A 27,790-nucleotide genomic window follows, 5' to 3' on the forward strand; every position below is an offset into this window, starting at 1 on the left:
GTGGGAAGAGGAGGGGAAGAGCCCAGTCCTGCATCCCTATGGCTTTCTTGTAATGAACTCTGGGGAACTCTCTACTGGGGTGATCTTCTATGCCCACACAAAGGACTCTGAGTGCCCCCTCTGGCATGTGTGCCATAGGTTTGCCACCATGGGTAAATTATCTTCTCATGGTCACATTGTTCTCTCTCTTAAACCCTTAGCATCTCTTCTTCAAAATTCAGTTGAAACACCATCTTCTTCCTACCTAATCTGCTCCTGATTCTCATAGGTACTAGCTCTTCTATATCTATGTGTATCAAGAGGTGTAATCATAAATATCTCATTATATATGTACATAATCTCTGATAGAATTGTAAGATCCTTAAGGGCAAGAACTTTTGGTTTTTGGTTTTTGTATCTTTTGAAGCATACTAAGTAACTGGTATTCAGTTAGTGTTTAATAACTAGGGGATACAATGCAACTAGGGGATACAATGGGTAGAGTCTTGGGCCTCTAGTTAGGATGACTTGAATTCAAATTTGGCATCAGATCCTTACATGTGTATGACCCTGGGCAAGACCCTCGATCTCTGTTTGCCTCAATATTCTTAACTGTAAAATGGGGATAATAATAAAATCTACCACTCTGGGTTGTTTTAAGTACAATTGGGCTAATATTTGTAAGTGATTAGTACAACGCTTGACACACAGTAGGTGTTTAAGAAATGCTACTTGTTATTGTTGATTGCTTTATCAACACAGTTGTGAAAAAATATATTTGTACCCATTCTTTGTTCTTACTGCACAACTTAAAAAACAGACAAAAGAAGACCCTTTCCTCTTCCCTAAGAGATTATCCTTACCCTTTGCAAGCAATTGAATGGCAATGGACCCTGGTGCTGCCCCTTGGCATAGTGCTTAGAGAGCTTACCTCAGAGTCAAGAAGTGCTGAATTCACATAAAAGCTCTGTGGCTCTGGGTGAATCACTCACCATATGAACATTCTAGGCTATTCTCCAAGACTATAAATTGTAGGGAAGACATTGACCTGGAGTGGTATAGGGAATTTACATGGGGTTTCCCTGTGCCCATTAAACCACAGATTAAGGCCTATCAACCTATATCTGACCATCCTTGTAAAAGACAGGTGAGAAGGGTCCACTACCATGGAACCCATTTAAAAAGTAAACAACTTAATGCCATTTTCAGAAAACAAGAACCTTCCAGATTACTCTGAAGTTGGCCTCACTTTGAATCCAAAGTATTGGTGCTTGGAGTCTATTCTGTAATTTAAGTGAAAAATATATATTCTCTGTGCAACTTAGTATGGAAATTAATCCTGATATCAATGATCAGAAATCTCTGATTTTTACCCAAAGCAGGAGACAGTCTTCTGAACATAGCTTATCCCCTTTCTTAAAAAATGGCTCACAATTTATGTCACTGCCAAGTACTTTCTGAAAATGCTCTTGACAATTTTAGATGATTGGATGATTTTTGGAATTGGACACATATGGTTCTCTCCTAGATCCTGTTGAATAATAATTGTTCATTGGAAACAGTAATTCTGTGAAAAGAACAAAAAGCCATAATATCGTCTCCACTCCTAATATCATGCACAAGAATGGAAGAGGTGAGATTATGGCTACCAACATAATTATGCCATCACCTTCAATATGCTGGGCATCAGTGATAATGCATCAATGCTTTTAAGTAGGTTTCTCATTGGAAAATTATGACCTACTGGTCACTTAAGAGATATATTTTGGCTTATTGATTATCATCCCCCACCACACCAATCAACTTGTGTTGTTGGGTTTTTTCTTTTTTTCTTTTTTTTTAGTCCTTCTAGTCTTAAAAGCGATCAGGATCACTGTCACTGCCCTTCAAGAGTCACTTCAGAGGGCACACAGGGCACACAGCACACAATCACATATCACCGCAAACCCCACCTACTGTTCTGGTTTACAGTGCTGTGTTGTAACCTTCAGCGTCTTTGCCTTTTGCTGGAGGGGCCTCCGCTCCCTCTGCTGGGGGGCCCTCTACTCCCTCTGCCAGGGAGACTTCTTCTCCCTCTGCTTCTGCTGCTGGAGCCCTCTGTATTCTTGGCTTCCCTGGAGGATTGGGCGTGATGTAGCCTTCAGCCCCCATCTGGGTTTCACTACTACTCCTACTACCACTGGACTCTGACTCTTCCCCGCTGGCCTTACTTCCTTCTGTCGATCCAGTTCTTTTACTACCTTCCTCACCAGCTCGTTCCTGAGCTTCTGCATCTGTACTCTCTTCGGGTACAGCCAGCTCACTTTCTTCTCCTTCAGTTGGTTCTGCTTCTTCCATCTTCTCTTCTTCAGATTCCTCTTCTGATGACTCCTTTCTGCGTTTCTTGGGTTTGGGGATCAATTCCTCTGGAGGAATTATCCTCCGGCCAACCACAATGTTCTTCCTTGCTTTCTCCCCTTCTGATTCTGTGGATTCAGACTCAGACTCAGGGGTAGAGCTTTCCACTACTTCTGAGGGGGTCTCTGATTCTGACTCCTCTTCAGAAGTTGTGCTCTCATAAGTGCTCCACTCAGATTCATCACTGTAGTCGCTGTACTCGCTTGATTCCTCACTGGACTCGGATTCCACAGTGCTCTCTGTAGCTTCATCGGGCTCCAGTCTCAGGGTTAGATAATCTCTGTCTTCTAAGCCAAGCTCCCTCCGCCATTCTTCATCCTCTCCTGCCAACTCGCGGACTTTCTTATAGATCATGGGGAATATCTTAGCTCGCTTCCATGCCACACGGGCAGTCTCTGCTGCTGTTGGTCCCTCAATGATCACAGGGACCTCAACCTGGACCTCCTCCACACCAGGCTCTATCACTTCTGGTATGGGCTTTTTAGGCTTCCTTTCCTGAAAATCATGAAAATGTGTTTTGTGATTGGGTTGATGGTTAGGATGAAAAATTGCCCCACACAAATCAAGAAAGGAAGAATCCAAGCAGTGGAATGTTCATACAAGAGATAGACCTGTTTCTAGAGAAAGAAACCAAGAAAGATAGTATCCTTCCCTGCACTGGGTTTTAAATAGTTGGTAATGTGTGATGGACTATTTTGGCAGGCTGATGAAGCCTAGGGATACCTCTTCAGAATATTTATAAATAACTGAAAAAAGGTAAATTACAATGAAAAGTTAATGAAAAAAAGATGCATTTTCCAACTTTAAAGACCCCCCCCCCAATTCTATTCATGGACTAAAGGTTTAAAATCCATTATTTAGAGAGTGCTCAGGAAAATAAGTTTTCTTGTTTGGTACTAGAGTTCACTTCATTAACCTTCCAGAGCCTCAGTTACCTCATTTGTAAAAATAAGAAAGTTGTATCAGATGATTTTTTTACCAACTCTAGAACGATAAGCCCAAGGATTCTAAAAGAGACAATAGAATCATAATTGCTTATCAGAATATTTGTTCTTGAGTTAGGATCTGGCTAAAGTGATAGCAATATTCAGTTTAATCTTGAAAATAAACAAAAAACAACAACTGAGTAAGAAAGTTTGGACCTAGCAAAATAACTTGTTCTGTCTACATTAAATGTGACTGGATTCCTTTGCCAAACTGTTATGAAGTCTTTGATCATCTTTATGTATTACAGAATTCACTAAGAATCAAACTAGATAATGCCATAGGACAAATCCTTATAGATCATATTATATGTTCCTTAAAGGTACCGCTCCCTTGTTTTGTCTAGCAGGGTATCTGGCTCATAGTAGTAGGTAAAAAAAAAATTGTTGGATTAGTCAGTCAATGAGTAATTAGGCACATGTGGCTGCCACTGAGCTAAAAGCTAGGGATACAGAGCAAGACAGAAGATGATCCTTGACCTCAAAGAAATCCCAATCTATCTTAAGAGCAGTCATTTAGATTTTACATAATAGGTCAACTGTTATAGTTTATTTGGGGAAATGGAACAATACAATGTTCCCTTATCAGAAGGGTAGTATGACATAATCAATCCTGAGTTGATTAGAATTAGGGAGACCTGTGTTCAAATGTTGCCTTTGATACATACTGACTGGGTCACCCTGGGCAAGTAAATTAACTTGTCAGTACTCTAGTCAGCTCTTGACAATGGCAAATTGTGGAGAAATTGCTGATTTTGATTTGTTTTGCCAAAACTTTCATCATCTGGGAATTCCCCTTTACTAGTGAAATCTCAATCCCAATTCGATTAACATATGATCTTGGGAAGAAGGAAAGCTGGGTGAGAAAAGCATCTAAACATGGGGACATCCCAAGAATGCCTGATGTCAAGGAGAATAAAAAGACATACTGTAATCCTGAAAGAGTCAGCTCCCAGAGATCACAAAGAGTAGGCTTACCTCCTCTTCTGGATAATATTCTTCTTCTGCTTCACCTGCCACTTCTCCATACTCCTCACCAGCAGGAGGCAGTAGCCGGCGACGGCTTCCATATTGGGGCATCTCATACCTGTAATAGAAATCTACAACTTTAAACATCTTTTGCATCCTTCTCTTGATCTAGCATACCTGATCTCTGCACTCCTGCTTTCCACAAGGGCTGGCATAGTGAGGGATTGTTAGGTCAATAGTCAGCTTAACAAATATATTTTGGGAAAATTTGAAAGACAAGAAAGCTTCTCGTTTGCCAATTAGCCAAAGTGCTTTAGACAAATCAGACTCTTTCTAAAGCATAACGTACTTACTCTTACCATTCCATAATGTCCATTTGCAATAATAATTGTTCTTGATGGTCTGAATGGCTCTGATTTGATAAATGACTTTCCACGGAATAGTGAAAGGTATACAGGTAGGTATAATCATTTTTTAAAAAAGAAACACCTGCCACTCCATGCTAGAATGTATTTTCTACCTCCTGTAATTTAGATTCATTCATTTGACATTGTTGTATATTTTACACATACTTGTTTTTTTCTATGAGAATGTGAGCTCCTAAAGACCAAGAATTTAATTTTTTTGTTCTTCTGTCCCAGTCTATAACTCTACATGGCATATAGCAGGCACTTGAAAATATTTGTTGACTGTTGACTCACTTTCATGGAATATTAAATGTCTCACACAGAGGATAAGTGGTGAATTCAGGAATCAAACTTGTGTGTTGTCTTCTTTTGCCTTCTAGTCATATGTTCTTGTTCCTCCTAACATACTATAATAACTGATACTAACATATCTAGATAATCTAGATAATAACGTACTAGAATAACTGATAATAAAACTGAAATTATTGCCATTGTTTCAGGAAAGCATATGTTAATTATTCTATTCTATAAATCAATTTACCATCTCTGGCCATCACTTCCTTCCATAAGTGGAGAGGTTCTCTCTGTCCATCTGTCTGTCTGTCTCTCTCCTTACATTCTTTTTTCTCTCCCTCTCTTTCTGTCATTGTCTCTCCCTCTCTCTCATGGTAATAATTTTCACTGGTTCCTTTAATCATCACAAGGTTGGCTTTAGGGTAATATCTTTCTTTTTTGACCATACAAACCCTCAAAGGGGACATTCTAGGTTGCAGAAAACTTGCCCTGGGCATCTGTGTATTAAGTCCCCCAAAGTCATAGATTCTTGGAAGCCCTGAAGTTTTCCCAAGAAGCCTTTGAAACATTATTGCTGGCTTTGTTTTCCATGGAATGGCAGGTATCAAGAATTCATTTCTCTTAACAATATCTAATTTAAGGCTGTGACACCCAGGATATAGTATAGCTGGAGACACAGCTGAACCTATGGAAACTGAGCTTTGAGTCCCTTTCTTCCAGCTCATGCTCTGACAGTGTCCTGTTCCTTAAGATGAGGAAGGATAATCCACACTCTATCTTTTCCTCAGAGAGATACTTTTTTTTTTAAACCCTTACCTTCCGTCTTGGAGTCAATACACTGTATTGGCTCCAAGGCAGAAGAGTGGTAAGGGCTAGGCAATGGGGGTCAAGTGACTTGCCCAGGGTCACACAACTGGGAAGTGTCTGAGGCTAGATTTGAATCTAGGACCTCCCGTCTCTAGGCTTGGCTCTCAATCCACTGAGCCACCCAGCTGCCCCCCAGAGAGATACTTTTGATAACCTGAATGGTCCTAGAAATGTGAGATTTTACTCATTGGAAGATAATATAATGTATTTTTAAATCAATAAACAAACATTACATTTAGAGCCTGAGCAACTGAGTTTGAATTCAGGCTGACCTGAAAATCCCTCACCCTCACTGAGCCTCAGTTTGCTCATCTGTTCTATGGGAATTGTAATAATTACTTTACTTCCTATGTGACTTTACTCATAGGGCTGCTGTGAGAAAAATGTTGCATAAACACTAAAGGATTGTAGGAATGTAAGCAATGATGTACTTGCAGTCAGGGAGCCTGGAGAGTGAGTTCTGTCTCTGATGCTTGTGAGTTATATCACTGTGGGTGATCCTTTTAATCTCTCTAAGACAGAGTTTATTGATCATTAAAATATGGATAATACCTGTGGCGTATGCCTCTTAGGGCTACAATGAATTTCAAGTGGGAGAACTCTGGAAATGAGAGTGATTATCCCTCTTTACCAAAGGCCTTTGGGAAGTATTCTAGGAAATAAGATAGGAACATAGATTTAGAGACTATCTAGTCCTACCCCTACACTTAAAGATGAAAAAAGTGGGTCACTAAGAAGAAAGGCATTTGTTCAAAGTTACATGGGTTGCTAGTATAGAAGCAGGATTCGAACTCAGGTTTTTAAGATTCACAGTCAGTGTTTTACTCTCTACAGGACCACCTTTTCCACCTACCTAAATGCAAAAGGTAGTGACCAATTAAGAAAAGCTCCAATCTCCAGCTCTGAAGGATTGGATATCTGGGTCAATGAAATGGTTTGTTCTCATGGTTGAAAGGCTTCAACTCAATTCAGCACAGCCAACTTTTGTCATTATCTGAGAAATGTACACTTTGATGAAGAGCCCAGACAGGATTAGATCCCAGGGTCTGAGGTGGTCCTTGTTAGTCAGGTTGGGAAGGAATGGTGACTGCCCCTTATTCATATATGTTTTGCTTGAAACTCTGAGCCTTAAAGTCAGTGTGGAATAGATAAGTTGAATGAATGGTCTGAACTGAAAAGGAAAAGAAAGAAGACTTTTCACAGCAAACCATTCCACTGACCTCATCGGGCCTCCTTGTTTTGGGAGGTTCAGTGTAATAGAGTGGGGAACCAGACTTTGGGAGATTGAGAGTTGGATTACTCGGTTTTATTGTCTAGCACTGAGCCTAGCTCATAGCACCCACTTAAATGTTTGTTTGTTGATTGATCGTCTTGGGTTGGCATCCCAAATCACATACGGCCTGGGTGATCTTGGGCAGATAAATCCCATATCTTGGCCCTCCGTTTCATTATTGCTATCCTAAAGTGATTACCTGAGCAATAAATAGGTAACAGACATCTCTCCTATTTCTCAATCTCTGATCTGGTGCTGTTTATAGTTCTAGGCCTTGGAGAAACTGAAGGAGGAAAATGATTTTCTGAGCTCAAACCTCTCCTTTCCTCTTCTGTCCCACATTCTCCTACTTTCTCTATACTCTAACCCTTTCCAAATATCTCGGATAGGACTCTGCTGTTTTCCAGGGGTACCAATGTGGAAAAAAGAGAAATAGAACATAATTTAATTCAAAGAAAGAAGGGTGATTTGATTTTGGAATTGAGCTGCCAGCAAGCAATAGGGTTATCCCTGGTGTACCTTAATTGTGTAATTCAAGGCAGGACTTCCATGCCACAGAAGTCATTTTAAAGGAAATTTTATTGAAAAAAAAGATGAGTAACTGGGTACCTCTTATCTAAAAGGAGAACGCTTTAACTTTCCACCATGCCAATGAAATGAAAACCGAAAAAAGAAATAGCAAACAGTTAGAGCAAGAACCATCAGTTAAGGCTGCAGAGAAGGAAGAACAAGGTTAGTTAAGAATTCAGTTTCTTGGGAGTTAGTGATATTTCTGGCCCCTTATTTTCACTGACACAGGGATGACTCAGATAAGGAAACTCCATCTTCCAATGCAGCATCAGTACCTTCTCTCCTAATTGGAGCTTCTGGGAACAGAATAGAGCTTAGTGGCCCGCCCAGGATCTTACAGCTAGTAGGTATCAGAGGTGAGAACTGAGTCTTCCTAATTCTGAGTTTAGCTCTTTATCCACTGTGCCCTCCCCACCCCACATACATTCTGTCTGCATGTCTAATGAATAAAATCGTTAAAATTGGGAAGGCTTTTGTATTTGTTGGACAAGTAGGTTGAGTGCTAGATCTGAAATCACAAAGATTTTTCTTCCTGAGTACAAATATGTCCTTGGACTTTTACTAGCTATATAACCCTGGGCAAGTCTCTTCACTCTATTGGCCTCAGTTTCCTCATCTGTCAAATGAGCTGGAGAAGGAAATGGCAGACTACTCCAGTATTTTTGCCAGGAAAACACAAATGATGTCACAAAGAGTTGGACACGACTAAAATGACTGAACAACAACAATGAAAACCATTTACGTCATCATAAGGTCTAAAATTATAATGATGGTTCTTTGAGTCTTCATTTTCTGATCTATTAATGTTGAACATAGACCAAGTAATTCTGTGAATCTAATGGAGTGAGATATCTCTCTAAGCATGCAATATGTAATTATCCATAACTTATTAGAGAGTGACTGAAGACTCAGGTTAGTAAGGTGACTTGCCTAGGGCCACTCAATTAATATCTGAGGAAGGATGTGAAGACACCTCTTCCTCCTCCAAATTATGTACTTTATTTACTGTATCACCACATTGCCTTGGACAAATTGTAAAGAATCTATAAATCCTTATCTTTGGCTCTTGATGTAGAGCCTCAGGCACAAAGGACATTCTAAAGGCACTTGAAGCTGGATAGATTTTAGGTCACTCAACTTTCCATTCAGATGTTTCATTGACTCAATATACTAATTTAAAAAAGTGCACAAGAAGGAAGATTAGAAAGCAAAGGATTATATAGTGATATGGCTTAGGCAAGTTTAAGGAAGAATTTTAGTGACCCAATCAAGGCACATGTTTCCATTCATTGTCTTAACCTCTGTTAGAAATAGGACCAGATCCAATAAATGGGAACTATTTAAATAGAGAGAAAGTTACTCACAAATTCTTAAAGATATCCTGTCTCAGATAATAGAATTTGCTTCTTTGGATTATAATAAACTAAGAAAATTGTACTCATATAGCTTTGACAGCCATTTTTGAAAAAATGATATCCAATATAAATTTTACATGATTATATTTTCTAAAGCAGGAATTAGTAGATGTATGTAAAAGGTCTATGGAGGGGAGAGACAGAAGAGTTTCATTCAAAAGGATATATATATATATATATACATATATATATATATATATATATATTTGGTAAAATCACAGCATCCATTCATTGGAGGCAGCATGGTGTGGTAGGAAAAAAAAATATTGTGAGTACAAATTCTGTTTCTGCCACTTTCTACATGCCCATTCACCTTGGCTTCAATTTCCTCATGGGTCAAATAAACAAACTGAACTAGAGGAGCCTTAGGCTCTCTTCCTGATCTAAATCTATGATCCGTTTTTACTCAGGTCCTCCTATGAAGTCAGGAGTCTGTGATAAATCCTTTATCATCATCAACGATGGAAACTCAGTAATGTGAGTTAAATCAGTTTGATTTCCTGATAGTTTGACCTTTGGACCACTCTAAGTCTGAATATTTTATTAATGATATTTTGGTGTGTGTTGTGTAACACATTGAGCCTAGCAAATAATTGGTACTGAATAAAACACTTGCTTAACTCACTGAGATTATCCACCCATTGAATAGGAAATGATTATTCACTGAGGGATTCTAGAGACTTTTTTCTGAAATGACAGTAAAGGCATCTTGATTCATGACCACACCTTTTTAGGCCATCAATTGGTTTGTATACTCTGAAATTAGAATGGTGCTTAATTAGAGTTGGAAGGGAGGGAAAAGATACAACTTCAATGAAGTCAGTAAGTCTAAATTTGTTGTCAATTTTGGGGAGAGAAAGGATGAAGCATGGGAAGTGAATAATAGACTTGCTGAATGCTCTAATAATGCTTTAATTATGGGTTTGTGATCTTATCAATGTGGGGATTTCATTGATGCAGCTCCCAATCCATTCCTTGGGATCCACTGGTCCATCGAATGAGCTGGGAGTCTTTGGGGATATTAAAATATTTGATACAAGCCCAAAGGGCATAACTATCTTTTCTCCTCAATCCTCAAATCACTTTTAATATGAGGACTAATATGAATTTGTTATTATAGGAGATTGGATAACCTTATTGAATAGAAAAAGGTATCTCTGTAGAAGATCTTAGCCATATTTTTGTGTTTTCTAGAAACAGAGAGGAAGGACAGGTAGCCTTGAAGAGTTCTTTCAAAATCTCTCTTTGATTTGATGAACTTCTTTCCCTTTAAGAATCCTCCAAAGCCATTAGGCTCTACAAAAGACAATATGCAGAATTTAAAATAAAAAGGTCTATTGTTTACAAAAAAAAGAGACTGAATCAGATCTTTGCTCAGGATTTTAGAGACTGAATGACCATCTCTCAGGGATTCTCTTAGAGGATTCTTTGAACTGAGAGGGCATTTGATCTAATTTCTGAGATTCCATGATTCTAAGAGAGGAAACAATGATAGCAATGGCATAAAATGACAAGAAGAAATTTAATTTCTTGCAGTTATATCCATGCTATATGTTCATCAGAATGTTTTAAATGAGCAATTGACATACTCACAGAAAGACTGCGTATTTACGTTGTTCAAATAAGCTTTGGATGGCCTTTTTGCAGGCAAACCCTTACCTCTGATACTTATTATTGCCTTCAAGGAGGAATCGAAGAAATAGAAATTAAATATATTTAATATTGCAGATTAAATAGCACTCTGGGTCTTATTAATATGTGAAGATGATTTTTACAAGCAGTGTTACTGGTAAAAAGAGATATTTCATCATTTTTCCAGGCTCTTTGGTTGACTTGTTAAATAACAATGACAGCAAAGAAGCACAAAGCTAAATAGCATACACAACACAGTGTGAGTTTAGGTACCTTTGATAATCTGGGTCTTCCTTTAGGGCAACTAATGATGATTCGCTTGTGATCAGTTTCAAATGATTTCAAATAAGCACATGGCCTCTATTTTTGTTATGGGATGGCTTTAGGGATTATGGAAGGGAAATTTATGGAATAGATCATACTGGGGGAAAGTGAAAGTGTTTTAAAGTTAAATATTTCCCCCAGAGCTATCTATACAATTTTCCTAATTAAAAACCTACATAATTATTAAAAAGTACATATATACAAACAGACACACATGCATATGTGCTAATATACATGTATAGACATGTAAACAGTCACAGAGCCATACATGCATACATGTGCACAACTGCATGTGCCTTCATGTGTATACATACATGGCTACAGACACACACATAGATGTATGTACATATATATATATATATATATGTATATCTCCCAGTGCCAGCTTCAGGATTAATGCCAGGTGAGGTATTTAACAAGATCGAAAAGCTTTGTGTTTAATGTAAATAAAGCTTCAACAAGCTCCCAGACAGCAAGCCAGAGGAACCTTTTAATTACATTGAGAAAAACAAAACCCAAAACAAAACATGGCATGATGGGCTGCTTTCATTTTTTAGTGTCACCATCTGTAAAGCTTCACCATTAATATTCTACACACAGAGTTGATTAAAAGAGGTAAATGATCACAGTTGTCCATGTGATAGGAAAGTAATGAACAACTGAAATGAAGATTTATTGCCAGAAGATGATGTGTGACTTTCCAAAGCATACTTGAGTTACATCCCATTTGGGTTCATTTATCCCTCCTGGCAATCTTGGTGGAAACAGAAAGTTCAGAGGCTTGAGAAAGACAAGCCAGTCCATTCATCTTAATTGATCTAGAGTGGTCACAACAGTGTAGATTAAAACTGATAGCAAGAATGCTTGCTTAATCCTATCATCACTGCCATTTAGTATTGGAAATAGACCTACACTGAGCATGGCCGACTGCTCACGCAACTTTGTCAATACTTATAGGGATCATAAACCTTTGAAAGACTTCAACACTGCAGAAACTGCCTCGATACATTCCATTTATCTCTTTGAAATGAAAATCCCCCCAAAAGAGGTGTTTGTGTGTGTGTGTTTGTGTGTGTAATAATTGTGCCTCTGTAAAGCAATTAAAAAATTCATCAGGTGTGTTTGTTGAAATATATAACCAAAGAAGTTAATTTTTTCCAAGAAAAAAATTGTTCCATAGTCATCTCTCATTGGTAATTACTTTCACAAACAATTAAATATATAAAAGAAGCATATCTCTTCGATACATGTATGCAGTTCTATTTTTATTTGCCATTTTATTGCTTCTTCTCAAAAATTAAAAAAACAAATCCAGCTGAAACAAATGTGAAGTAGATAAGGGTAGGAAGTCTTCGAATGGTCTAGGCATTTTCCACACGATTTATTAACTTTCATCTGAAGCTTCCATGATAACCCTTAATATAATACAATCATTTCTGATGCAAACTCTCCTCTTATTTGAAAATTATGTACTTTGCACCATATCTGTTCATAATAATCCACTTTTAGTTTGAAGCATAGATATCAAACTATGACCTGACATCTATTAAGAACTACATCATTATGAAGTAATCAACAATCTAAAATTTGATACAAAGACATTCTTTGTATTGTTCATTAAGGGATTCATTATCCACTTTTAAGTGTCCTGGGCCAATATGTGAAATAACATCATAGAGTGATGAAATAGATGATGTAGCTTTTTAGGGGATGACGAATAGATTTTTAAAGTTAAAAAAATTGACATGAGAATTTAATAAACTGCAGGGCCTTTGGAGTCTCCAGTCTTCCCTCAAGGAGTGTTTTTTAGCATTTATTTGGCTGTTCTTTAAAGACTAGCTTCAAAAAGTAAAACAAGAACAACAAAAAATGGAAATATACTTTCAGTGGAAAAGGAAATTATACAAGATGTATATATAATATATATTATTTATGAGCTATGAGCTCCTTTGAAAATGATGATATGCTGATGTGAGGCAGATCATAAACAAAGAAAATGATCCTTTTTTATTTCACATAATTTTTGCTCAGGATTACCATCAAAATGGTAGAACTAAAAGAGGAGCAAAGGATTCCAACATCAAGAGAATTCTGTTTTATGTTGGGAAGATTCAGATGCTATTTCTTAAAAAGGTTTACACACTTATGAAAAACATCATGTATAAGTCTTCCAAATAACAAATATTATCATGCATTTGAACAGCTGGCAGCAAAAACTCCTACTGAATTTTTTCAATAATAGAACAAAAAAAGAGAAGGAAAAAATGTATTGTTAAAGAATCTAAAATTTTACTGGAAGGTTTTGGATGAAAATAATTTAAGGTAGACAGTAAAGTGAAATGCTTATAGGGGTATTCTGATTGTCATTTTCTAATCTCATTAATTAAAAAATCTGGCAGGTCAGACTTTGGGAACAGGAAATATTAAGAGAAATTTGAGATTTATATAAACAAATATAGGGTTAAATAAACACAACCAAGAGAAATACTTAGATAATGACCAAAATAATACAAAGAGATACAACTTCAGATCTCTAATCAATATAGGGAGCACTCCTGACTTCAGACAATTAATGATGACATACCCCTCTTATCTCTAGGAAGATAGGAGGCAGACCAAAAGTGCAGAATGAGAAATATATTTTCAGGCATGGCCAAAATGTTGATTTGTTTTGCTTATCTATACTTTGTTACACAGTGGCTATGAAGAAGAGAGTAAGTCATGGGGAAGTGAAGGAAATGGGAAAAAAAGAAAGAGAAGCTACAAATGACACAAAAATACACAAAAGAAAGTAAAGAAAGGTCAGAAGGGGGCAAAGAAAGACACTGGACAATTTTATTAACTTTTAAAATTTCACATTAGGTTTAAAAATAACTATAAAAATAAGTTCATTTCACATACAATCTTTTTTCTCTTTGTGAATTTGTATTTGTTGATGGTGGTTAAATTCATAAAAGGAAAATCACGATTTTTATAAAAAGAAAAAAATGCCATACAATGTGTAAGATGCACATAGTAGTTGCTTCATAAAGAGTGGACTGACTGAATGAATCATTAAAGAGACTTTTAGAAGAGAATCATGGTTTTTCACTTATTTTCTGTAATTAGTCATTATGATCTATCAATTAAACTCTTTACAAAATGCCAAATATTTTCTCCTTTGCTTCCATTAAAATAACCTCCTTTCAGGGGATATTTTGAGCCAAATTAGTCTGACTCTCAGGAGCTGATTGTTAAATGTTGTCAATGTTGAGGGCATTTAGGTGACTCAACTCAGGGAATTAAGAGTCAGACCTAAAGACAGGATGTCCTGGGTTCAAATTTAGCCTCAGAGATTTACTATCTATATAATCCTGGGCAAGTCAGTTAACCCCCATTGCCTAACCCTTTCTTCTTTTCAGCATTAGAACCAATGCACACTTTTGATTCTGTTATGGAAAGTAATGGTTTAAAATTTTTTCACTGTGAGTATTTATACCTTGGAAATCAAATGCTGGAAATCAGTATTGGGGTCATTGTTTTGTTGATTGACTAGACTTAAGAAAATTATGGAGAAAATATTATTACCTATTCCAGTGAAAAGTATATTTTGGAAATTCTATTACTTAATATCAACCAGTATACCTTCTCTTCCATCTATTTTTTTTTCTTTACAGTCTGTCCCTCATTTCTGACTTGTATTTTTCTCAACTATTAATCATAGAATGACAACTTTCTTCAGGACTCAGTTAACTTCTCCTGATCTTCCTGATCTTCTTGAGGCTGTATCCCTCAAGTGACCAAGTATTTATACTTATTTATATGTTGTAACCCTGCCATCCATTAGAATGTAAGAAACTTGAGGGCAGGAACATCTTTTCACTTTCTTAAGATTTTTCAACACCTAGCACAGTGCCTAAAGAATCTTTAAGTGGAATTTAAGAAATGCTTTTGGATTAGAATGGAGGTGTAGTCATTAAACAATGAGACATATTGGGAACTCTGACACCTATTGCATGTGCTTATGACCAGAATTTGGCTTATGATTACCTTGGCTTAAAATCTAGGTCCAGATAAGGGAAGATTTCATGAGAAAGAGAAGACTTCAAATGTCTATGGAGAACTTTATTCATATATAAAATTATGCCTACAGTAGAAGAAAGAAACTTCCATCAGACATTTTGAATTACAACGTCAATATTTGAATGGGAGATCAAAGCATTGTACAAAAATAGATTTAAGTCATTTCCCTAAATGTGACAGTGTAATGGTTTTGGTTAACAAAGAAAAATAGAGAAAATGTTCAACTGTATTTCTTATAATTAACATAAAAATGGCAAAACCATGAGGGAAAGAAGTCCCCAAGATAGCTTATTGTTTTGCAGTCCAATGCATGGAATGGTATAAAGAGTATAAGATTTGGAATCAGAAACCCTGAGTAAGAATCCTGGTGCTGCCACTTTACTATTTATGTGACCTTGATTAAGAAGCTTTCAATTTCTTGGCCTCATTTTCCTTATCTGTAAAATGAAGGGATTGGATCTCAAAGGTTGTTTCCAGTTCCAAAATTCTGTTATCTCTTTGATTTCAGCACCTTTTAATTTTTTATTGGTTAAAATAGAATTAGATCCATATTTACACAAAAGATATGGTTGAGCTGGATTTGAGCACCACAGATTTTTCCCCTAATGTACTGTTCATTTCAGAGGACAAGCTAATTTAATATAACTGACATGCTTAATGTGGGGACTTATAATTTAGATTAATGAAATCAGCAGTAACTAAATTCATACTACATAAATCTTTATGGACACTTATAAACCTTCTCTTGATAACACTGTCTTGAATTCCTTTATTAAACTTGAAGGTAAGCAAATATTCTCTTAGATGGGAAATCTTGGCATGAAATATTAATTAAGAAAAGACTCAAATAATGTGAACAAGCAAAATCACAACATATGTTAAACATCTGTGGAAACAATCAACTATCTATAAAAAGTAACAACTCAGAAAGGGTTTTCATTTGAAATGTGGGAAAATAAAAAAAGTATCTTGAAGAAGGGAAAAAATGAGGGGAAAAAACCAGGACAAGAGGGGGGACATTCTACTCCAAGTTATAAGCACATTTAGAAGATGGCACTCAATCAGAATAAAGAAATATCTTTTATAGAAACAGAGAATTCCATTGAATAATAACCCTTGCTTTGGAGTAATCATACTTCTTATTCTTTCCATTTCTAAAGCAAATAATGTTATTCTAAGAACACAAGCTTTTCTTTCTCATTTTACAATTAAATATAGAACAAATCTTACTACCCTGAAAATAAGATTTCTTTCTGGATGCACATGCGTAGTAGAAAACATTATATAACCTTGAGCTTTAAAGAATGTATTACAGTTGGCTCCACAGCTATAGCCTTCACATTGCAAAACATTAACCAAAAAGGAAACAGGTATAACTATGACACTGACTTAAAATTTTGGAAAATAAGACCTCAGGGGAATGTGGATATATATTTTTGTATGTGGTGCAGGTGGACAGCTTGAGAAGTCCTTTCCTCATTTAATAAAATCTGGAACAAAGAATGCTGCCCTTTATAGCTAACCAATACAAAGTGAAGAAATAAAACAGAGTTCGTAGTGATGATGTTAACCAAAAGTCCTTTAGCATTGACAGAGAGAATCAAATTGAGAATTGCAATCAGTCCTTGAAAAGGGGCAATAGTTTAGTTATCTTTGATGCCCAAACTTGCTCTCGAGTCCAATGTGATTGTCAACAACAAGAGTCAAAGATGATAACACGGAATGATAGAAAAAAACAGCATTAGAGTGCTGTAGATTGAAAGAAAAGTTGATTCTCAAGCTCTTCAGCAGCACAGCCAGAGTTCAGCTGCATTTGTTCAGTCACAGTTCCTGTAGTGGGTGGCTGAGGGGTGGCAGCTGGCTTGAGCTTGGAACTCTGTGTGGGTGATGAGTGTTTTTGGCCTATGTGGCTGTACATGTTTGCTACTGACCTCTCAATGGCTGCTAAGTTCGGGATATTTTTGAGGATGCCTTTCAGTTCCCTTCGAGGTGCAGGACTTGGGTCTGAGACCACTGGGGATAGCTGCCTAGCCAAAGAGTCCTTTTCTCTTGCAGGGGAGAGCATGGAGCGATGCCAAACACCAGGGCTGGATGGGGAGCATGAGGGAATGAGTGAAGCAGGAGGTGGCAGTGGTGGTGGTGGTGGAAGGGGAGGAGGAGGGAAAGGTGGAGGGGTGTTAGGGGGGTCTGGAATATTCTCTATCATTTTCTCCCTTGTCTTGGGGGACAAATAATGTTGAGGACTGGGTTTTGATATCCAAAAAGGAGATGGAGAAGTTGGCTTTTGAGTCAGTGGAGAAGATGTAAGAGGAGCATCAGCATGGGAAATGATGATTGGAGGCACAGTGTCAAGTTCAATAGCACCTGAAACAGGTGGCAAAGTAGGAAAAGAAGAGAACTGGTGCCAGGGAGAAGAAAGCAAGTGTTCAGTAGATAGCTCTAGTGGCATCTTTTGGGTGGGTGACCAGGTTGCTCTTCCATCACAATGCTTCCCTTGATTTATTTCCTGAAAAGGTTGCCCTTTAAACTGCCTGGCTTTCTCTGCCACTATCAACTTTGTCTCTTCAGGTTGAAATGGGCAAAGGCTAGCAGCCACCATATTGGACTGGTATTCAGTTATTTCAGCTTCTGCTTGGAGGCGTTCATTTTCCCACTGGATAGGATCCATAATGACTGGTCTATTCAGAACCTCATACATCTGCCTCCGAGTGAAGCTGGTTGGTAGAGTCCATGCCCGATGAGTGCTTTCTGCTGGGTATTTCCGACAACCTTTCTTAGCTAGCCTTCGAGGGGAGAGCTTGTCTAGTAAGCCTGGTTTTCTCCATGGAAATCCCGGGATTGTTGAACTTGGACCTCCCCCTTCCACATATAGAGGGTTGTGGGTAGTTAAGGGGTTATCATCAGACAAAAGTGTGATGTTACTTGCAGACTTGGGTAGGTTATTCCTGAGTGATCCAGTTTTCCGAGCCTGCTTGTGTGCCTCAATTGCCCGGGAAGCTACGTGGCTTATAACTCTTTGACGTTCTCCTTCTTCTAAGACTGATTTGTTTCCCCTGCTTTGTTGGAAATGGTACAGAAGGAAAAGACTTGAAAGAAAAGAAGATAATCACATGTAAGGAAACAGGCTGGGATATAGGTTTATGAGAAAGCTGCTTTTAAGAAGCACACTACTAATGCTTCAGGCTAGGAGAGGCCACATTGACTAGGATACAACAAAAGCAGAACATTTACTTTCATATATGTTTTCTAAAAGGGGAGAGGAAGGAGGAGTTTGATTACCTTTGAGCAGCATGAACAATTCTCATTTTCAAAAAAAAAATGTAAATCTATAGACCTTTTTGTAAAAAAAAAAAAAAAAAACAACCACCTTTGGACAATTTACCAGAAGTTTTTGTGTTCACAGATAGTATTGCTTCTCCAATTCATCAAATTGTGGGTAAGAAACTGGGATTTCAGAGGCACAGAGGGAGATTTGTTCATGAAAAAGGGATGCTTTGGTGAGGGATAGGGTATTAGTTACTCTATTCTTTTCATACATCTACTCTTTTCTAAAGATTTACATGAGGATGTTGGGGTATTTCTTAAGAGAAAGTACCTGGATCACCAACTGACTCATCAGTTAATGATTCTACTTGAGAAAAAGGCACATCCTTGTTTCTGGTTCAGTATCTGGAAGGGCAGATAGAAGACTTCTTTATATTAGAGGAGAGTTTGCAACATATAATCTTGGGATCCTTCCTATAAAGTATATTTGTGCCCCAGTATTTAAAAACACAATCAAAGCATTGAATATCAATATAATGGATCTATGTTAGGATAGTATAATATATTTAGTGCTAGATCAGACCTTAGAGATCATCCAATCCAATTCTTTTTACAAATGAGAAAATGGATGCTTAAAGAATTGAAGTGACTCATCCAATGGGATGCAGGTAATAATCAGTGAAGCTGGGAATTGACCTGATGTCTACTATATGGTGTTCTTTCCATTGTACACCATGATCTTATTTTGAAAACAATTATTTAAAACCATTTAAATGATAGTCAGGTTAGTCTTGAAAAATCTTCTCATAAACACTGACAATAGTATTTGCCTCATATGAGTATATACTTATTAATCCTGAATTTTGGGAGCTTTGAAAAATCCAGCAATAAGTACCCATATATAAATAGTATAGATAAAGGAACTAGATGATATGTGTCAGATATCAATAGTGCTTTTACTGAACACAAGGCATTTCATCCAGGTATGTTTGGGATTCAGATTTTATCAACTTTACTGAGAATAATCTTCATGTAAAAGCACATGTCAAGATTACTCATAAGAAGTCATTAAGTGATGCCTCTTTTGCTAAAATACTTGTTGAAATAAAAATGCATTGGCCTTGGGGTTACTCAAGTGGAAACTTCTCGTGCAGGGCTAGAAAATGTATAAATGCACTTAATTCCTTGGCTTTCTATTTTCTCATTTGAAAATTAAGGCATAGGATTGTAGCATCCTGATTCTTTGTATTATAGAACTTTCCACTTCAAATCCTAAAGTTTTATGATATCTTTGGTCCTTTAAACTAGTTTTTTTAAATTTCATTGATGTCTGCTTATCATTTTCAATCTGAGTACAAATGAATAAAAGTCCAGAATTCTGTAACTTTAGACTTTGGATATTCCCAAATGACAACAAAAGGAAATGGTACATTTAGACAAATAGGCCACAGAAAACCTCCCATCATTTTTTATTTAGTTATCTTCTGTTTTAGAATCAATACTAAGTATTGATTCCAAGGCAGACAAGCAGTAAGGGCTAGGCAACTGGAGTTAAGGGACTTGCCCAGAGTCACATGGCCAATAAGTATCTGAGGTCAGTTTTGAACTCAGGACCTCCTGTCTCTAGACCTAGGTCTCTATGCACTGAGCAATGTAGCTGCCCCTTCCCACTCATTTTAATGTATGCAGAATCACTCTCTTCATTAGCACTGACATTTAAAGTCATTAGTGTTTCCTCTCTGGTTCTGTTATCAATCATCCAGACTGTCATCTTGGAGAGTACTGGAGGACAATGTAATCTGAAGGGATGGACCAGTTTCAAGAATAACACTATAGGATCATTGATTTAGAATAGGAAGAGAACTTTTATAGTCCACTCCCCAATTTTACAGATGATAAAAATGAGGCCCAGAAAGGCTGAAGAACTTCATCAAGGTCACATGAGAAGCAACAATGGAGAGAAGAAGCAGTCTAGCAGGATCATTTGTTATGTGAATGGCAAGTACAATGAAGGCAGGAAGAGAAGACATTTCATGCAGTAAATTAAAGGTGATTGACATCAGCAATTTACACACTCAAAGAAGCATCTCAGGAGGTGATATTATATGGTGAACAGAACATTAGATTTGGAGTTCTAATACTCTCTCTGGCACTCTCTACCTGTAGGACTTGGGGCAAGACTTCTCCGTTGCTCTTAGTTTCCTCACCTCTAGAGCTGTTATTGGGCAAGTTGACCTCTAAGATCCCTCCAAGTCCAAATTAATCATCCTGGGGGGTTTCAACTTTCTTATTTGCTGCTTGAGAAATTGCTTGGTGTGGTAGACTTCAGAATATATGGATGTACAGAATTGATAGTCAGAGGTCCTGAGTTTGAGCCCTGGATCTGTCCTTTAATCATTACATGACCAAGGGTAAATGGTGTAAACATTCTAAACATCAACTTCCTCGTTAATGATTTGATAAGGAGACTAGTCCTCATAGTGTTTTGTTCGTGGGGTTATTCTGAGGATTGGTTGAAATATAATACATATGGAATTATCTATAAGCCATAATGCTTCATTAATGTGAATATTTTAGGAGGATTTCTCTTGCTCAAGCAATATATTAGATTTTCCACTTTGGATTTATCCATCCACTAGCAACAAATATGCCACAAAAATAAGAGGAAAGACACTTTGAAATGAACCAGAAATGATACAATAATGAATAAAGTAAAAAAGACAATAAGTAAATGAATTTAAAGCCAATGTTTTCACCAGATATATAACTATGTACTCAAATGAATACCAGGAACAATCATGGATGGTAAGGTGAGAATCCTCTCTACTTAATCATTGAAGACTAGACAACTGCCATAGAAAAGAGGATAAGTCAATGACTTGGTGTGTTCAGAAATGGTAGACAACCATTTTAGATGATCCAGGTATAGTATTTTATCTTAGATGATTCAGAAAAAAAGGGAAAAGAAAGCCATCATCTCTCTTCTTGACCCTTCGAGATAATTGTTTCATTATAGAAGCAGTTGTTATTTTAGGAATCATTTACCAGGCTCATTTCTATCTTCAGAAAATGTTTTTTTTTTCAATATATAAGTGACACCATGTGCCCATCTTTCAAGGAGTAGAAACTGCCAACATGCCTAAGCCACAAAGAATGGAGATAGACGCATTTGATTGCTAGAAAAGGTAGTATAAAGAAACTCCTTCATATTGAGCCATCTCATTTCCTAATACTATGCCATCAAAGGAGAATCAATCAAAGGGAAAATAGAAGTAGGTCCAAGGATTCATTTGAAAGTAAATGTCTTTATAACAAGAACAAATGGAAATAAGATAAAAATTGAGGCAGGAATTAATCTCTACAGCATCTGTTCTCTAGAATTGTCATAGAAAAGGAATTGTATTTACTTACTGATGCCTATGAATCCAAAGGTCAGAGAGAGAAAAAAATATTTTTAAAGAGACAATATGAGATAGAAATTAAAATAATTCAATGATTTGCTTGGAGGAGATGATACATACAGTAAACAGAAACATGTCTTTTTACAATATTTAAACATAAAAAAGGCTTGCAGTAATGAATGGTAAGAGAAAATTTATGTTGCTTTTAGATTGTTTTAGTAGGATCGATTATATTGAGTGTTTTAATGAATGATTTGAGGTAGAAAAATCCCCTATAAGCTGGAGATCAATTTAATTTCAAAGCAGATTTCATTGTTCATAATATTTTAAAGAATTATTCCTGTGTCTACAAATTGAAATTTTATTTAGTGTTTGTGTATAAATGTGCTTATAAAGGAGATTCAGATGCCTAAATGAGAGTCCTTATGAGAACACCAAACTATTACAAAGGCAGTATATACTAAGTTAATTATAGACTCCACCTGAGGCTAATTACTAATGGCATCTTATGACATAATTCTATTCAGCTTTCTTTATATTATTGCATTTCTTTCAAATATACAGTTCAGCTTTCAAATGGGGCCAGATATTCTATAATCTAATCCTTACTAATTGCCAAGATGCCTTTTTTAGATTTAGTGATTCAGAACCCCCAAAATTAATCATAGAATTTAATTTCCAAGACTTTTCTTTATTCATACCTTAAAAACTTTCATTTTAAATTTTCTCTAAAAAATATTCATAATCCAAACCTGTCCCATCCTGATTTTTCCAATGATTATAGCCCAATTATTTGTAATGAATACAAACTGACATGAATGAAATATTGTTTTTTCAGATGCTAATATATGCTATTTAATGCATATTTTTTGGACAGATGGATGAGTGAAATTGATATTTTAACCTATACATAATCATGTTTAACCTTATAGATAAATAATTTCAGCTAGACCAAAAATTTTCCTAAGTGGATATGAGTTCAAAGAATAATAGTTCAATTCATGTATTCACCAGTGTTTCCAAGTAAGACTTTAATGTTTCTATAATTATGAGAAAATATCAATAAGTTCTAAATCAAAATGACTAAATCACATTATTTATTTCAAGAAATAATTTTTATATGTTCATGAGACTTATAATAACTGTAAAATTAAAATGGATATTTATAATGAATAATAATTTTAACATCCCAAAGTAGATTTTATATTTCTATGGTTTATTGTCCACCGAGTTAATGGATGTCTATTTTGTACAGGAAAACAATACATCCTGTTCCTTCCTTCGTTTCTACAATGTTCCAGTTAATAAAAGACTTTCTAGATTTCATTCACATTTAGTGTTTCATTAGTTCTTTAAGACACAAGGGTGCCATCTTTACTATCTAATAGCAGGTAGCCACCGAGTGGTTTCCTTTTGGCAATAGATTTTTTAAGGTGTCAGAATATAAGGAAGTATTTTTACTTTTCAGTTATCAGTTTAAAATATTTGATCCTCATATCTCTTTTTAAAAGAAGTGATTTATCTGTATAAAGCAGTTTTAAATGCTATGGGCTAAGAATTAGTCTTTCTTTTATGCTAACAATGGAACATTTTTAAGGCAATGTCAAAGGCTATTTGAAACCACCTTTCCATCACCAGCAAATGGGCCCTTCCTCTCATCTTAATTTTTGTTGTTCTGTTTCCCATAATGTAAAAATAGTTGGTGTGAGATATAATGGCTTTAAGCCACTTCTGAGTTGTTTGGGTAATCTCAAGTTGCATAAGTTTGAGATCTTCTCTAGGTCTGGTCTTCCATGGTTCCTTATAATTATCTTTATCTTTTCAGAATCACAGTGTAGGTGCAATAAATGGAAAACATACAAAAATGGAACTATGATGTTGCCACTGTTGCAGGTCACAGTATTTGAATATATAAAGTTGGTAAGAGTTTCTATGGTTTGCCTAATTCCTTATACTCATGAAAAACTTCTTAAATAGTGTAGAAATGGAAATGGATTGATTTGCTCTTACCCTGACACTTCTGAATTCAGAATGTATTGTCTTAAATTAGAACAAATTCATTTAGCTTCAGCAGTTTCCATATATAATGCAATATTGTTTTCCCATTTAAAATTCTACAATTCAGGGAAAACTTTCCCTCTGGGAAGTCACTTGTTAGTTTGCTTTTTTAAGGTTCTTTAATATTTTCATGATGGCGTCTACTTTGGTGGCATTAAATTAAATTCTCACCCTTGTGTACTTTCACTAAGTTCATAAAAATGAAGAGGTGAAAGCTGTCTCCTTCCCTTAGAGGCAAAAAAAGAATACTTACATTGCACTGCCACCCAACTCCTCATAGAGATGGGGACCCCCTGGGGGAGCTGGTGGTGGTGGTGGTGGAGGTGCTGCTGCTGCCGGGGGTGGTGCTGGGGCTGCTGGCTTGGGCGCTGCCAAGGCCTGCATCTTGGCTGTCTTGGTGCATTCTTCTTGCCGTCTTTAGAAAAGTAAAGTTTTTTTTAAGTTTCTTGAATATATTATGTAAATATGAAGAGTATAACTGTTATCATTAACTTTAATCTGAGGGAATTTGCTTTTAAGAAAAAACTCATTTACAATAAATTGAACAATTAATACATGAGAAAAGATTATTTCTAGTGAACACAGCCTGCCATGGGTTCATTTTAACTCTTTCGATATCCCTTGGTTTTAAAAATATATGATGAAGGAATTGATATTATATGATAGTATACGTACAACCTATTTACTATTACTTGCCTTTTAGAAGATGGGAGAAAGGTGGGAGGGAGGGAAAAAGAATAAGGCATAGATTTTTGTACATAGCTAATATGAGAATTTATTTCCCTTGGTGAGCATATTTACTATAATTTTATTACATATTTTAACAAAAAATGAATTCTATTTTTCTAATCAATGAATTAATAAAGTAATAGAAGAAAGTTTACAGAGTCAATTTCTGCTACAAAGGAATCACTTTATTTTACTTTTTCTCTTAATAAAGGAGAAAAATTCATATATGTTTATGTAAAATATGTTTTAACACACTTAAATAAGTATGTAATGAGATTTTTTCCAATTAATAAGCACTTAGTTTAAAAATACTTCCTAGATCATTAACCAAATAGCAAAGAATTAAGAAAGGGAGAATGCAAAAAAGCGCAATGTGAAATGAGGGAAGTATTGAGGTTAGAAGCAAAAGACATCAGGTGGAATCTGAGGCTTCAGGGCTCTAATTCTTTCTAGCTCTATAGCCATAGCAAGTTACTCAATCTCCCTGAGTCTCAATTTATTCATAAATTAAGTGGGAAGATAAATGATTGCAATAGGTGCCTTCCAGGATTGTTGTGAAGAAAAAATATTGCAGTCTTAAAACACTATAAAAGCATAATCTCTCATTATATTCCAGGAAGAATGAAAACTAAGGTTTTTGGACCTACTGTGAATTTTAAGTGAATCATTTGGACTTTGTATATTTTTCCTATTCTTTGACACTCCACTGTGAGGGCTACTATTTGTTTGATTTGTTTATTGAGGCTATATACAAGTATCAAAACAAGAAATGTTATTTTTTTCACAGTCAACTATGATAATTATCACTGTGCAGACAAAGTCAAATTTTAAATACATGGAAGGGAAAGTGAGTCATGCACAAGCAAACACATACTGCCCCTCCCCAAAGTACCTGATGTGGCTATTGGTAAAACATTAAATATTACCTTCAGCTTCATTTTACTTTAGACAAAACATGATGTAACAGGTAAGATAATAGGATACTTACATTTTAAACCTGTTTGGTTAAGTGAAGAATAGGAGAGAGGAAGAGAAGAAAAACAAACATTAGATAGATGACACTCATTTAATGATGCTCAACATTTACTTTAAGTTTAACATAGCTGTCATATCAATCATGGAGAAATATTTACAGCCTTTATCCATAAAACCCCTCACTTTTATATCAATTCCTTTTATATTATAGCTTTAAGAATCTTAGAAACAGATGAAAAAATACCTTCTTCCAGGAAAGCTGAAAAAAATAAAGGCTAAGCAGAATGAGAAGAAAATGGATTAGAACACAGGTATATGGATGGGAACTCTGATCATGAAATAAGATATTAAAGATGGACTAATCTTTCTAATTGACTTCTTGATTTGAAGAATAGGAAAGCAGTAGAGCTGCATGGCAAAACAAGCTTCACTTTGAAGCTGAGGTTTCAACTGGAAGGTGCCACCATTGGATAATGAATTCATGATCCTTTTTTATAATTGGTTTCTTGGTTTTTCCTACACAGTGAATTTCAAATGTCCTTCTTAATAGAAAAGAATAACGATACTTCCCAAGCTTATTTACAAGCTGTATGTGTAGGCACTGAAGTGAAATTTTTAACTATTAGAATTTTCCACTGGATGGTAGGCAATGAAAAACTAATTTTGTTTAACTGTTATTCTTTAAAATGCAGTAAGTAAAATTAATTCATTGGGTGTTAAGCTGATCACTGAGCTAGAAAGCACTGAAGAATTCATCTACCACAGAGCATACACACAAATGTTTAAATATCAAGCAAGACCTAATTATTCCATTTTATGAGCTTTGAGTGTGACATCTTGCCTTATTCAGCACTGATCATTGCAGGGTATACAAAAAAAGTCTTGTGGGGGGATTATTACAACAGGGTTACTTTAGATGAGAGGCAATTGGGGAAAAAAGAGAAGATTTTTTAATGAGTAAATAATTTAAAAATTAGGTGCAATGTAGAGGACTCAAAGATTTACAAGTAAATTAGTCCTTATTAGACATTTATGTGGGCTAGATTTTCCATGAATTCATTGATCACTGGAAAATCCATTAAAATTGAAGCTAAATTTAATATTGTTAACCTCTACCTTTGATTACTAAAATTTCTTGTACTCTCATTGCATAAAACCATTGATCTGACAATCCCATCATCAAATTTTGCTTAGAGTCATTTTCTCTGACTTTATCCAATGTTCAATTTTCAATATGGAGTACCATAAATTATCACTGAAGAATATATTTAGTGATTTCATAAATATTTCATCTTAGCTTTCTCAAAGTGTTTTTTAAGTGACCCTTAGTCATGATTTTCAAGTCAAGTTGATTTAGTCAGGGAAGAACATTGAATTACCAAATGACCTGCCACTAAATAGCTGTTTGCTTTGGGGTATGTCACGAAAAGCAGTATGGTATGGTAAAAAAGTATACTGGATTGAAATCTTGTTCCTGTTACTGTTTAACCATGAGAAACTCAATCATCCTCTCTGGTTTCCAGTCCCTCATCTTGTATAATGAAGGGGATGGATTAGATGAACTCTGAAGTTCCATCTAGCTCTACATCTAAACAAGGAACATGGAATTTTATGGATCTCTGTGACTTCTACTTATCTTTCATCAAAATGAAAGATGTTGACTAATGATCTCTAAGGTACCCCCAAATCCTAACTATAAATGAAGTTCTATCATTTGGATGAGTATTATAACATTATTTTGGCTTATCTTCTCTCTTCTATAGCAAAGGCCCTGTCCCTTCTGGATAGATGCCATCACCACCACATAGCACTTATTTTCTTGTTTCCCAGAGTGAAAAGTAAGACCATTTTGTCTTTCTGTACTTCATTTTTAATTCCAGGAAAGAGAAAGAGATAAACTCAGTGCCTTTTAAAGCCTTCCCTGTTCCAAAATCTCATATTCTTATATATCCTTAAGATTCTCCTTGCAAACTGCCAATTGATACAACTATTTCTTGCAAAGATGAATCTTTTTTAATTCTCTCTTGGTTCCTCTTTATCCCATTAATAAGTAGCCATCTCTAAAGTTTGTATTTGAAACTATCAATGGTATGAAAGCACTAAAAAGAAGAAGTATTCATTTTTCTAAGCTATATGTCACAATTCTCCCAACTTTCCTTTTATGGAAGTAATACAAATCAAGGGGCTGCTT

The 27,790-nt window shown here is 36.0% G+C and overlaps 1 protein-coding gene across 1 annotated transcript in view; it reads right to left on the reverse strand.

Moving 5' to 3' along the window:
- Positions 1-860: 860 nt before the first annotated feature.
- The window catches only part of PCDH15 (protocadherin related 15), a 1,570,906-nt gene continuing 1,543,976 nt past the window's right edge, over positions 861-27,790 (reverse strand). Inside the window, exons 32-35 of the mRNA XM_056795634.1 lie at positions 25,613-25,621; positions 24,149-24,310; positions 4,338-4,446; positions 861-2,871 (exon numbers count right to left, since the gene is read on the reverse strand). Of these exons, the coding sequence (XP_056651612.1) occupies positions 1,945-2,871; positions 4,338-4,446; positions 24,149-24,310; positions 25,613-25,621 (1,207 nt within the window). The 3' untranslated portion in view covers positions 861-1,944. The remainder of the gene's footprint in view (positions 2,872-4,337; positions 4,447-24,148; positions 24,311-25,612; positions 25,622-27,790) is intronic.

This window comes from Monodelphis domestica, chromosome 1 (assembly GCF_027887165.1).
Source record: "Monodelphis domestica isolate mMonDom1 chromosome 1, mMonDom1.pri, whole genome shotgun sequence".
Taxonomy (NCBI): Eukaryota; Metazoa; Chordata; class Mammalia; order Didelphimorphia; family Didelphidae; genus Monodelphis; species Monodelphis domestica.